Genomic DNA, 12,716 nt, shown 5'->3' with positions numbered 1-12,716 from the left:
ATGTGAAAACTGAAGCAAAAAAGGCATTGAGTGCTTCAGCCTGTTGTGTCATTTGTAACTAGCTTGCCAGCCTCAGTCAGCAGCAGGACCTGCATCTTCCTTGTACTTCTGCTTGCCCCTGACTTCCCTGTGGAAACCTATCTTCTTATTCTTGATGTCTCCTGCCATTTTGAGCTCCAGCTGGGTTTTTACCTTTCTAACTAGCCTGAGTAATGTTTCTGTTTGTCTCTTTAGGAGCCTGTACCCTTTTCCATCTCCTACATTTCTTTTTGCGTTTGAACTCTCTCCATAGCTCACTGTTTAACCAGGCTGGTTTTATGTTTTGCCAGCTGTTTCCTGTTTGAGGGGATAGACTGCTCTTGTGCTTTGAGAAGGCTGTCTCTGAAAGTCTCTCAGCTGCTCTGCCCTGAAAGGCAGGCTCCAGGGAATCTCTCATAACAGTTCCATGAGCGAGTTGAAATCTACTTTTCTGAAGTCCAGGATCTTTGTTTTGTAATTTATCTTCCTCGTACCCCTTAGGATCTTAAACTGTGATCTTACGATCACTGCAGCCAAGGTTTCTGTTGACAGTCATGTCTTCAAATAAATCTTTCTTATTTGTAAGCAGTAGGTCCTAGTTCATTTCTTGTTATTAAATAACTTATGTCTTATTCTTTTCCTCAGGTATACTACTTTCCAAGGACTGTTTTCATACAAATTCTCATTTTGCTTTTTGCTGACGCTTCTGAGCCTTGTACCTCTCCTATTATTTCTAGTGTTTGCAGTAAATTCCAAGTGTATTATAATGAACACATATAACTAGCAAGCTGTTGCCCTCATTTCTATCTCATTAGGGAAGTTGTTAAATAAGACAGAGCAAATAGTAACTCAGAAAGCATTGCTTTAGTTGCCCTTGACCAACTCACTTACTTATGTCTGTATAGTTTATAGTTCATTTACTTTGCTTAACAGTGCCCTGAGAAATATGTATCGTATTTGGTTTATTCATGACTAGGCTCAGGAAATGAATATAAAGCAAATGAGAAACTTTGACTTTAATGGAATCAATGATTGCTGCAGGAAAAAAGGCTATGAAGATCCAGTGATCTTTGTGGAGGGATCCACTGATAGATATAAAATTGGATATAGCTTTGCACAACTTTTATGTCCTTTAAGTGACCAATTCCTGAAAATGATTTAAACTTCATTTGGGTTGCCCAGCTGTTCCACTGATGCTAGTGTTAAGAGACATGTTTTCTTCACAATTCTTTGCTAAAGGTCCTATTTGTACCTAAGAATGGTTTTGCTTATAAGGGATTCTAAAATTCACTCAACTCCTTTCCCCTCACCCCCAATCCTCTGTCCAGAAATGTACCTGCATTTCTGCTTCTACAACTGCCTAAATGTAAGATTTTGCATGTTGGGATATACAGGAAGAGGAAAACCCGTGAAATGCAGAACAATTTTTGCTGTGAAAGTAGCGCTTGTTTGGATCTTTAGGAATTGGATGCTTGACTCCCAGCAAGCAAGATGTGAAAAAGCACACACTGATTTCCTCCTCATCTCCGAAAGTTCTGCTGGCAAAATGCTGACTGGGAGATAGAAATATCAGTCTCAGGTATTTCAACCGACAGCAGTCTCAGGCGTGGGCTGCCATCATTCGCATGTCACTCATGGCAATAAAAATGCCTCATGTTGGGCAGTGGATTATGGCCTCATTAATGGCCAGGTGGCATATGCTAATTGGCATATTTGGGATGTTTCCAGGTAGTTAATATGCAGTTGCTGAGCTGTTCATCCTTTTCCTCTGGAGAGTACTGCCTTTATGATCAGGTCTCTTATCATCCTGCTAGGAGGAATGAATGAACTAAGCAATGGTTGTTTTGAAAAATAGATAAACTTGTAATGAAGTCAGGTGAAGTGTCAAAGGGCTTTGAGCTCAAAGTTAGTCATAGTGATTTTTGAGTGGGAGTTGAAGATGTTCTACATTTTTTAAATTATGTTTTAATATTTTTATTAGATTCTCTTCAAGAAAGTTTTCTCTTCCCAGTTTACATTTTTTAATTATCTACCAAATTCCTAGACACCTATGAGAGGTGGCAGGAGGATGAATAAAACCACGCTTTAACTAATATTACCACTGTTGTTAGTTCTCATAGAATAGCTGTTGAATGTATTTAAAATCAAGCACATTGTTCTCGTCTTTCTTCTTTTAAGTCTGTTGTGATGACATCTCCTTGGCAGAGTGCTCTGAGATCTATGAGTGTAAGGGGGTTTAAAAAAGAAAAATCTTTTATTGAGGGCATAAGGGTCTGGCTAATAACTTCTGAAAAGCATGAGCTAAAGTAGGTTTATGGTCAGCCAGCTCCCGTCTGTTGTAGTGAGATGAATTAGCTGAAGTAATGAAGTGCAGAATACTTGGGAACTGCCACACTTCTCAAGTGGACAGGTTTTAATACCTTCTGTGCTCAGTAGCTTCCACTTTGCAATTTTTCCTTTTTCCTCCCATAGAATCCCTCTGTAAAAATAATCCTTACGGGAACAAAGAGAATTTCTGGTCAGTGAAGACCATCTGGGTCCCTGGCTTTGTTGCTTCTCTGCTGTGGCATAGCAATGGGCTGCTTTTAATGGTGTGTGTGTAGGGGGGTTGTTTTGTTTGAGTTTTGCRTGTGTGTATGGTGGGGGCGCCTTTGGTCAAGCTTTTCTCATTATGAGACTCAATTAGACTAACACTGACAGCTACTAGTTTAGCTTAAGATCTGGTAACACCCTTACTTTTGCGTGCAAGCTATATCCATTTCCTTACCTGGATTCATTACTTAAAAATAACAATAACTAGCCATGTTTTCTTCACTCATTGGTGACATGGTGCTTAAACTGTTACGCTCAATTTATCCACTGAAGGACTCCCCTGGACATTGCGACACAGTGAACTGAGCACATGTCCCTCGCTAATATAAATAATCCCTTTGAAATAATGAAGTTAGTATATAGCTGATGATCAGACATTTTATTAGATTCCAAGTTCTATTAAGTGTCTCTGCTTTAAGTCAGATTTGCATGTCTCAATCTTCCAGAATTTCTAGAAAAAATACTTTTTGCCAGGTTCATGTAGAGGATAGTCTGAGAAGAAGAAAATTAAGCCTAAACAGGTAAATTATGTAGGACTACAGAAGCCCTAATGCTCATAGTCCTTTAAATCTTTAGTGTTTTAATTTGCTGAGAATGAGCAAAGTCCTTTATTCTTTGGGAATATGTTGAGCACCAAGACAATATTTTGTTTCTAAATAATAAATGTACCCATTCGTTCTGTGACAGTCAATAGAATGCTGTTAGAAGGCTTAATCTTGCAGACAGCCGAGCACCCTCTGCTTTGCAGTAAAGTCGTACACAGCCCAAAGTCTTAAAGAACACTTGAATATAAACTACAGAGGTATTTCCCAATTGTCCTGGACCTTGTGTAAATAAAATTATTGTCTTGTATGGACATATTTATTAATTTAGAGAACAGGTGAAGGTCAAATTTGTTTCTTCTTGGTGGATTTATTTTGTTTTGTTTTTTATTTGGGTTTTTGTTTGTTTGCTTATTTGCATTTAAAACAACTATCCTTTAAGAAAAGTACCTACATGTATTAAAAGTCAAAATGAAAAAAGATCTTTAAATGTTTTTTATTAAAATTTATTTTAATTAAGAATGAAAACCATAGAAATCCTTTCTTTTTTCCCCCCAAAACTTCATTTTGAAGTAAACAGAGGATTAAAAAGAAAGCATCATCAGAATGATGTTATTGAGAATGACTTGACTTGAATATTTGCTGTCATTCTTGCTGCAGTTGCAAATTTTGCAGACTAAATGAAAACATCTCGTATGTATTTAGCTTTATGGAGAGTGCAAAGTTGTACTTCAGGCCTAGGATTAAACTGCATTTGTGAAAAGATCAGGAAATTAAAAAGTATATTTTTAACATACCGTACTATTGTTGATGCATTTCATCTATGTAATATTTTGTATTGTTACACCCATAAACAAGCAGTGAAGTGATTGCTTTAAGTCACAATGCGGTTATGAATGGTCTGACTGCTAATATTTCAGTTTTGTGAATTGTGTGCATGAAAGCTATCAGAACACTACTCTATCATTCATGTAATTTTCTGAAGTTTATTCTTAAGAAAATCTAGAAGTACCAATGTACATGTTTTGAAATCTACGTCTCCATTTGAAAGTTCATAGCGTCCAGCAAAGTACTTTATGACTGTCAGATCTTTTGTTTTGGCTATCTATACATGCATTTGTTAGAACTTATTGTGTATATTTCTGTAGCCATATTTAATATTTCAGAAATGATCGCAGAAAATCTAACCCTTCAGGCTACAGAAAATGTTTTAATTTGAGAATCTCTCAATAGAAATGGCGTAATTTTATGCTTAAAGTTTCTCTTCAAAAAAGTCCAGGAAAACAAAACAGAGCGGTTAACAGTTATCATTACCTAAACAATCTTTGCTCCACCCGTTATTTTTAAAAGTAGGACTGTCTGATTGTTAATGATCATAAAGCAGATTAGAATTTGATTTAACTGAAGGGAAGAGTGGTCTTGAGGGTAAGGCCATAATGGCAGTTCAGTTCTCGATTTTTAAGGTTCATGTTTCCAAACCGTTTTTCTCTTGCAAACCTAATGACTAGAAAAATCTCTTTAGAGAAAGAAAACTTGCGTAAATGATTACAAGAACTAACACCCATCAAATATAATGTGGGTCTTGACAGCACCTCTGTATTTGGCAACACTGTAGGCCTTGCCCTCTCCTGGCTCTGCTGCCCTACTCTGTGATGCCAGATGTTGCCTAGCGTTCCTCAGTGGTACTTCAGAGGTGCAAAGAGGAGGGGAGCAGAGCAAGTTATGGACTACTGCTGCTCCCTTGCACTTCGCATCCACAGAGAGTTCCACTCTGCGTCCTCCAAGCTCCAGAAYAGGATATCGGCCCCCTTTGGGGACTCTGTGTGCTTGTGCCTTCAGCATGTATGTGCATGCATTAACAGTTCATTTTAATGTTCCTATCTAAACATATATAGAAGGAATCATTTTGTATTTTAAATAGGTTCTGATGGATGTGTATGAAAAAAAAGGATGAAAAAAATAGTAAAAAAAGTTTCATCTGCTTCAATGGTCAGTAAAATACCAACAAAAAACTAAAGATTTTACCTTTCCAGTGAGGAGCAGTTGGTCATTTCAAGAATAAGAGAGTAACAAAATTACCCACCTTCCCATGATCCGGGCTCATTTTCATTCTGTGCCAGGTGAATGCTAGAGTCTGACAAATGATTGATTTGGTTTCAAAGGGTGCTTGAATTGCACAAAGTGTTTTTCATATTAGAAAAGACATGGTCATTTTTTTCCACAAGTTTTACGATTTATTGCCTTGCACAAGCGTTGTAAATTAGTTTGTTTGCTATTTGTTTTGTCTGGATTGCTGTAATTGGTGTCATTAGCTGAAGAGCAAGTTTTACTGATGGTTAGAGGGATGGCCTTTTAAACATGCACCATTTGTATTTATTTATTTATTTTTTAAACACTGCTACAGGACTGCAAGTCAGATGGGTGGACTGCTACTTCCCGTTTACTCACCCTTCCTTTGAGATGGAGATCAACTTCCAAGGAGAATGGCTGGAGGTCCTGGGCTGTGGGGTCATGGAGCAACAGCTAGTTAACTCAGGTACTGAAACCCCTTTCCTTCATTGACATCTCTGTTAGCAAACACTTCTAGTGCAGTCAGTTTCACAGTCTGAAATGCCCCCTACTCCCTGGTGAGTACAGTCATCCCTGTTAGCAGCAGCAGCAACAACAAATAGTCCTCAGATGGAAGGCAGACCTTGCATGCGRTGATTTCAACCTGTCAACTGAGTGAGTGAGCTGGAGCCGGTGAACAAAAAGTTTGTCTTTTATTTTGTGAGGTGAGGAGACAGATAAATCTCAGCGTTAAAAGATAAGCTAATGGATTGGTGCATCTATTTTTCTGTCTTCCAAGAGAAGTCAAGTGCACTTGTAGTTCASATTTAAGTGTCATAAACAAATAGCATCCCCTAATATTTGGACTATCAGAATGTTCCATTATCTCTAAAGCGTAGAGAGAGGAATGTGACATCTTTCATACTGCTGCTGGGTTGTTGGGTAAATGATAGGTTGCTTTCTGGTTTTGTTTTGTTTTGGTTTTTTTGCTCTTCAAGTAGGTTATTTATGAGTTTGAAACTGCACTAAGAGCAGCATCATTTAATTTAGTTGGAATTATTACTGAGAAATGTCATCTAACATGACTTGCCTTCTAGAACTTGCACGTAAGCAGAAAGGAAAGAGAGAAATTTACATTTCTTTCTGATTATTTTCATACTGAGAGTTTTCTGAGCTTGTTTTTCATTGGTGGAGAACAGGCAATTTGCTTAAGTGCAGTGCAGCTGGTAGGTGCTCAGACCTCTGTCAGTCAGTCTTTCAGTGTTATTTGTTAGGAATGGAAGCCTTTTGGACGTGATCTATTTATTTCTTGCAAGTGCTCTTTCAAGTAGCTATGTTATCTCAGTTAATTTTGTTGCAGTTGCTTTCCTGAGCTATTGTCTTTTAATGTGCTGTAAATTCTTTCTTTGGAAGTTCAAATCTGCTGACTATAAATAGCTCAATTTTCCAAGTACTTAGGGCTACTTGTTTTCTTCAAAGTTTGCATGTGTTTTAATGTGACCATTTGCCTTTTTAAAATGTAAATCCTCTTACCACCGAGTTCCTCCCCAAAGGGTTAATGGTTTATGCTAAAGATATTTCTAGGGCTATCATGTTCATAGTGTGATAAATACAGATTCTGATCAGCCTCAAAAATGAAAGACTATGTAATAGTATTTTAATCAGATGTAATAGACTAATGACCAAGCTTTCTTGCTGAAAAGTTTTCTCTTCTGTTTAAGTTCCTTTAATGTGTGTTAGAAGAGCTAAACTGTGGTCTCAGAGCAATTAGTGTGTGTGTGTGTGTGTGTGTGTGTGTGTGTGTGTGTGTGTGTGTGTGTGTGTGTCTGTATGTGTGTATATCTGTGAATCAATGTGCATGAAACACCAGCAAAAAGTTTTCTACCACAACCAAACCTTTCAGTTTAATATACCTTCAGCTATTTGTCACATTCTGAGTAATGGTCTTCAAAATTATACCCCTTCTGTACCAAAACTTTTGTCCTAGCTGTTTATTGTAATTCTAATCTTTCAAGAAACGCACAAATCTAGTAATTCAAGTTCAGATTTTGAATGACTTTTAGATTTGCATTGTTAATTAAAAAATATGTTACTGATTTTTAAAAAAGATTCTTTTTATTCCATTAACAAGAGATTTTTAAAGGGCTGAAACTCTTTGTCATGGAAGCACCAATCATTTTCTTACTTTGTTGGTGAGAATTGCACTTTGTGTAGCCATGATTTTGTTTTTCTGCTCCCTCCAGTGGCTATGCAAAAACACTTGGCTACAAAAGCTAAGTCTAATGCCTCTTGATGTGACTTTATTGAAGCATTGGAATCTGCTTGCCACAAATGAGGAAGAAGTATGGTCATAATTTGCATTGGCTAACAATTAGTTACTTTGGTTTAAAACAACAATGATGGCAAGGTAAGTTAATGTTTTCAGTCAAGTAACAAGTCAAATGCCAGTCTTCCTTGCTTGCTGCTGCTCCCAGTATTCTTTTCTTTATTGCTATTTTACAGCAGTTTAAATCGCAGTAGGTTCTTGGAGTGCCAGCTTGGTGAAGCCAGGTTTGCTTCTGCTAACCCATAACTTTGAGTGTTATGGCAACAAGCTACCTTTGTCYGAAGTTGAAATTCCAGGCATCCAAAAAGAAGAGCTTCTGTGAAGAGGGGTGAAGGTGAAATTTTTCTTTCCTAGCTCCTTCAGCTTTTATGTTAGCAGTACTGGAGTGCCTTCCAATGCCATCCTAGATTCATACAGCAGTGATTTTTTAATAGTTCCTTGTTTTGCMCCTTTCTGATATCCCTTGTGCCTCCAGTATCCATGATCACTGCTTTGCTTATTATCTTGGTCCCATGCTCTTAAATCTCTTCAAAGCACCAAAACTTTTAGTTGAGTTACATTACTACAGTATTGGTGTCAGAGTACACGTCCAAAGCATGTTGGTTATGTAGGACTCTTAGGTTAAAATAAAACCTTCACTTTTAAACTGGTGCAGATGAGCAAGGAGTAGGATCTTCATCAGCCCAGGAGAGGAGGCCTGTGACTTCCAAATAGCTTTCTGTTTGTGCCTTGGTTCAGAATACTGTCTGCTAACCTATATGAGAGGCAGCATTATTTTCAGTCAGTGGAGAATCATAGGCGAAAGAAATTGAGCTGGACTGCTCAAAAAAACATACTTAGGAAAAACACTTGTAGTTCTCGTCCGCTCTCCCCATCCCCTGACACTTGCTTACTGGTTACAAAATTCCTTAACTACAGATAGGTGTACAATGCCTAACATTAAGCATCTAGCCTCACTACTCTGACCCACAATATGGATGTACCTCCTGTGACTAGGGAGTGAACACTGGTGCCTATGCCTAGATGCTCTGAATYTTTCCTTTGTTAGATTGTCTAGAGTAGACACTGGGGAATTGCATGTTCCTACCTCAGTCTCTTCACAGGCTCTACCAGAAACCAGCTCAGTAAGGCTGAATGAAAAAGAAAAGTGATCCTCATTTTTTGGCTGGCTAACCTGGTGCTAAAGGAGTATTTCAGTTGTCTTGCTGTGCCAGTTCACAGGCTAAAAGCAGAAAGATCTTCTTCATGGTATACTATCAGCTTACTGATAAAAATTAGAGAAGAAACTGATGAGTTTGCAGAAATTTTAGGGCAAGCTGCAACAGAATGCACAGAAACTGAATGAAGGCTTCTCTACACTGGATATTTCAAAAATATTTCTTTGAATTGATCTTACTGAAATGTATTGTGCCTGTGCGTAATTTGTTCTTTGCTTCAAAGAAGTACGAGCTCCAATAAACTAAATAACTAGCAGAAAGATGTTGGTATTTTCATATGGTCCATAGCATTTCTAGTATCTTGCAGTTTTGGATTTTTGACTTATGGACTTTTTTTTGCTTGTTACTGACTATTAAAATACATATTTATGAAATACARTGTTTGTGGCAAAGCATTTCTTTTTCTTCCATAAGAAAACAGTATTTTCCCAAGGGGAAGGAGGATGACTTTTACCTACAAAAGTCTCAGATCCTTCTGCTTTGTGTGTTACAACTTGAATAWGAAACACTAGTTTTAAAGCAATCGGAAACAATCACTCAAAGCATAAGGTGGATGTGCCTGCTGATCTTTGGCAGTTGTAATTTAAAGAGTCTTTGAGGATGCTTCAGCACAGATGATTTTTATGCAATTTTGTTTCATATATTTATAATATATATGTAGTAACTGAAGAAGCTTAGTGGACATGTTAAAAGACGAGGTCAAAGGGGCWGCATATTAGGCATGAAGCAGCTGTTTCTTTGTGTTGTCAGATGATTCTATCAAACTGGCAGATCTTGTAATGACAGCTCCCTGCCTGAAATACTTCGCTGTAGCTCCTTGGAGGTTAAACTATGTATGCAGCAAATTTTGGTGGTATTGACAGATCATTTAAGATTTTCAGTCTTGAGTGAAGAGTTCCAGTGTAGCTTTACTACCCTATGGAATTGACATTACATTTGTTAAATTGTTATTTTTCAAAACAGAATAGCCTGTTGAAGTCTTCTGATGCCTTCTTATGTTTAGGAAGAAGCCCTTCTTTGATTTCAGCCTCTTTTAAGTAGAATGTGATACAGTCATTTGGTACATGTAAATAGAAATGTGCTGGTCATAGGTAAAAATCGTCACATTTGTTCAAAAATACTAAGAATATTGTTCATCATCTGCCTTTCCATTCTGCTATTTTTTTTCTTCTTTTGATGTCTGTGAAGAGCTTCTGTAGTATTCTTTTTCTTGTGCTTTTTAATCGTTTAGATTTCCAGTTTCTGACGTGTCTGCACAGCGCAGGTGTGATAAAGAACCCAAATATGAGCAGTAACAAAACAAAACATCTTTTTTTTGTTAAAATTTCTCAAATAGAACACTCATTCCTTTATTGTCGGCAAACTTCACTGGTATTTTATGGCATCCTTAACATTTCACGTACTTTAAATGTTAAACCACTTTTGGATTTTGCTGAGAGAGGGGCAACCAGCCTTATTCTTAGTCATTCACTGGGTAGTGGGGCTGATCCAGTTTTGCGAACCATTCAGACTTTCTATGTTAACAGCAAGGAAGGTTCCTGCTGTCTTGATGTGTGAATGGGAAAACACAAAGTAAGAAGAGCTGTAGGTACCATTTCTATTAAAGCCAATCCAGATGTTGAGTGTTTTTTGAGTTGTTCTGCATTCAGGAAAGTCTTCTGCTTCTAACTACATGGAGAATATGATGTCTGACAGTGATAATAACTGTTTTTAAAAGAAAAAGTAAAACATATATGCTACTGCAGTGTTTTATTTAAATTGTTGAAAAATATGCTGTATTGCAAGGATATACAGAATTGTAAGGAATGATGTTACGTGTTTCCCTATGACCAAAAATGCCAAACTAGAGCAACTGTTTGCTGTGGGATGGATAGAGAAGTTCACTATTATAATTTAATATTCATTAAAAAGTATAAAATCTAACTTAGAATACCATTTAACTTTTCATTGTTATGTGCATTCTGTTTGTCATCTTAAACTGTACTGGAATAGGAATGCTGTATATTAATTTTAATGTAAAGAAAAGTTATTTTTACTCTAGTTAATGCTGGAAAAATATAGAAACTTTTATAGCACAGTTGTAATTACTTTCAGTTTTAGGTCCACGGTGAGGATAGGAGACGCAGTAGTACAGTAGAACTAGTATCAGTTGACATAAGACGTTTTTCTGTGCTTTTAGAGACTTGTTTGAGATTTGCAGAGATTGTGCTCATTGGTAGGTGCTAAAGTTCACAGATCTTTTGGGGCTTATATGATTGCAACCTTGGAATACAGGGTATTTGCTTACTCAGAGACTGTGATCGCATAATGTTGCTTAGTACCTGTGAAATTGGAAGCAGTTAGGGTGTGATCCTTTGCTGATTGAAATCAGTGGCAATATTCCCACTGCTCAGTGTTGCACAATATGTTAGCTGGGGGTGGGGAAGCATGAAAATTGAACTAAAGTTTACCCCAAACCTAGAGACCAAAAAAAGCCCAGTTATTTAAAAAAGGACATTTTAAAGATAATTCCATATTATTGGCAACTTTTCCTGCTGTTTTTGAACTTTTGAAGTTGTATATACTAGAAGTATATAACCGAAGGATGGCACACCAGATCGCTGTATCCTATTTCTGATAGTTCCCAAGCAGGTACCTTACAAAGAATATAAGAACACTTCCCTGATGTGCTTTTACAGCTGTTGGTATCCTGAACTGAAAATGATACCTTTGTATTTAATAGCTCTTGTAGATTTTTTTCCATTAATTTGTTGAGGTGCTTTTTTGAATCACAGTAAGTCTTTAGCATCTGCAGAGTCTTGTAGAAGAATTTCTGTAACTTGCATGAGGAATCACCGCCTTGTTGTTTTGACTCTTGTCATCACCTAGTTTCAGTTGCTTCTCCTTATCTCGTAGGAGCAGACACAACGGATGGTTGTTTCTTTTTCCTTTTTTATGCTGCTCATGATTTGTTTAGATCTCAGGCAGTGATTTCCTTCCAGGCTAGRGGGTCCTGGTCATATGCTAGCTTCCTGTGTGGAAGCTGATCCATACATTCTGATAGTCCTCATCTGCGTCTTTCACAGGTTTTTGCTGTAGGAGGACTGCACATAATGTTCAAGCTGTGGGCATACGGTGTTTTTGTACGTTGGCATAAAGACTGTGTTCTCTTTTCCTTTTCTGATGATTCGTAACTCTCATTTTGCTATGTTGACCTTTAATGAGCCTTGAGTTGAAGAATGAAGGAGAACATCGGTGTGATGATTACAAGAGATAATTGCTTCAGATCACTGGACTGGTGATTTGAAATGTTTAGAAAAACAGTCATTCAGCTCTAGTGTGGAATTGGTTTGATACTTTGTTTCCTGAGGTTATGAATCATGAAGGCAGCTGTATTTAAGCTACTGTTAGGAAGAATTGGTAAGGGTTTCCTGCTGTGTGTAGATTTTCTACCTTCCATCTCAGAAAGTAATGTTAATGTTTACAATATTAAGGAACCCATCTTTTTGCTTCTTGGGTTGAAGCTGAATCTAGTAGGGAATGATGTAGGGGTTTGTAGGAGGAAATGTCAGCTTTCCAGCGTGAATGGGGGGTATTGTTATGGCTTCAGTGAGGAACTGAGCAGATGACGCTGGGCCTGAAGTAAGGTGAAGGGAACTTTTTGTCGCGTTTGCATATGATTATAGGTTTAAAAGTTGCTGGGCAGTCTTAGGCTTAGAATTGTATGTGATATCTTGAATTTAGAGCAAAGATAGCTTTCATAGTACTTTATTCCGTGTTCATTTTGTGCGTATCTCTCATGAGGAATAGTTGCCAATCTTGTCTGAACACCTTCATAAGTGCCACTGAGCACAAAGAAAGGAGTCTGTAGTAACTTCAACAAAGCATTGCTTTTATTTTAAAAGCTGGAAGCTTATTTGTCTTGAGTGTACTCCTAGGTGAAAGCTGATACTTGAAGTACAAGTTTTTCCTATTTGGTAGCCCTTTTACAGA

General features: G+C 37.5%; 1 protein-coding gene across 5 annotated transcripts in view; it reads left to right on the top strand.

Annotated features, from left to right (window-relative positions):
• FARS2 (phenylalanyl-tRNA synthetase 2, mitochondrial) overlaps positions 1–12,716 on the top strand; it is a 256,063-nt gene that overhangs the window by 72,335 nt on the left and 171,012 nt on the right. For all 5 annotated transcript variants that reach the window (XM_085321692.1, XM_085321694.1, XM_085321693.1 and 2 more), the window contains one exon: positions 5,557–5,688. In XM_085321692.1, coding sequence (XP_085177818.1) covers positions 5,557–5,688 — 132 coding nt within the window. The remainder of the gene's footprint in view (positions 1–5,556; positions 5,689–12,716) is intronic.

Source organism: Rhea americana, unplaced genomic scaffold (genome assembly GCF_003343005.1).
Source record: "Rhea americana isolate MKP2758 unplaced genomic scaffold, rheAme1 scaffold_70, whole genome shotgun sequence".
Taxonomy (NCBI): Eukaryota; Metazoa; Chordata; class Aves; order Rheiformes; family Rheidae; genus Rhea; species Rhea americana.
The sequence above is the reverse complement of the archived record's forward strand: the minus strand, read 5'-3'. Positions and strand labels throughout refer to the sequence as shown.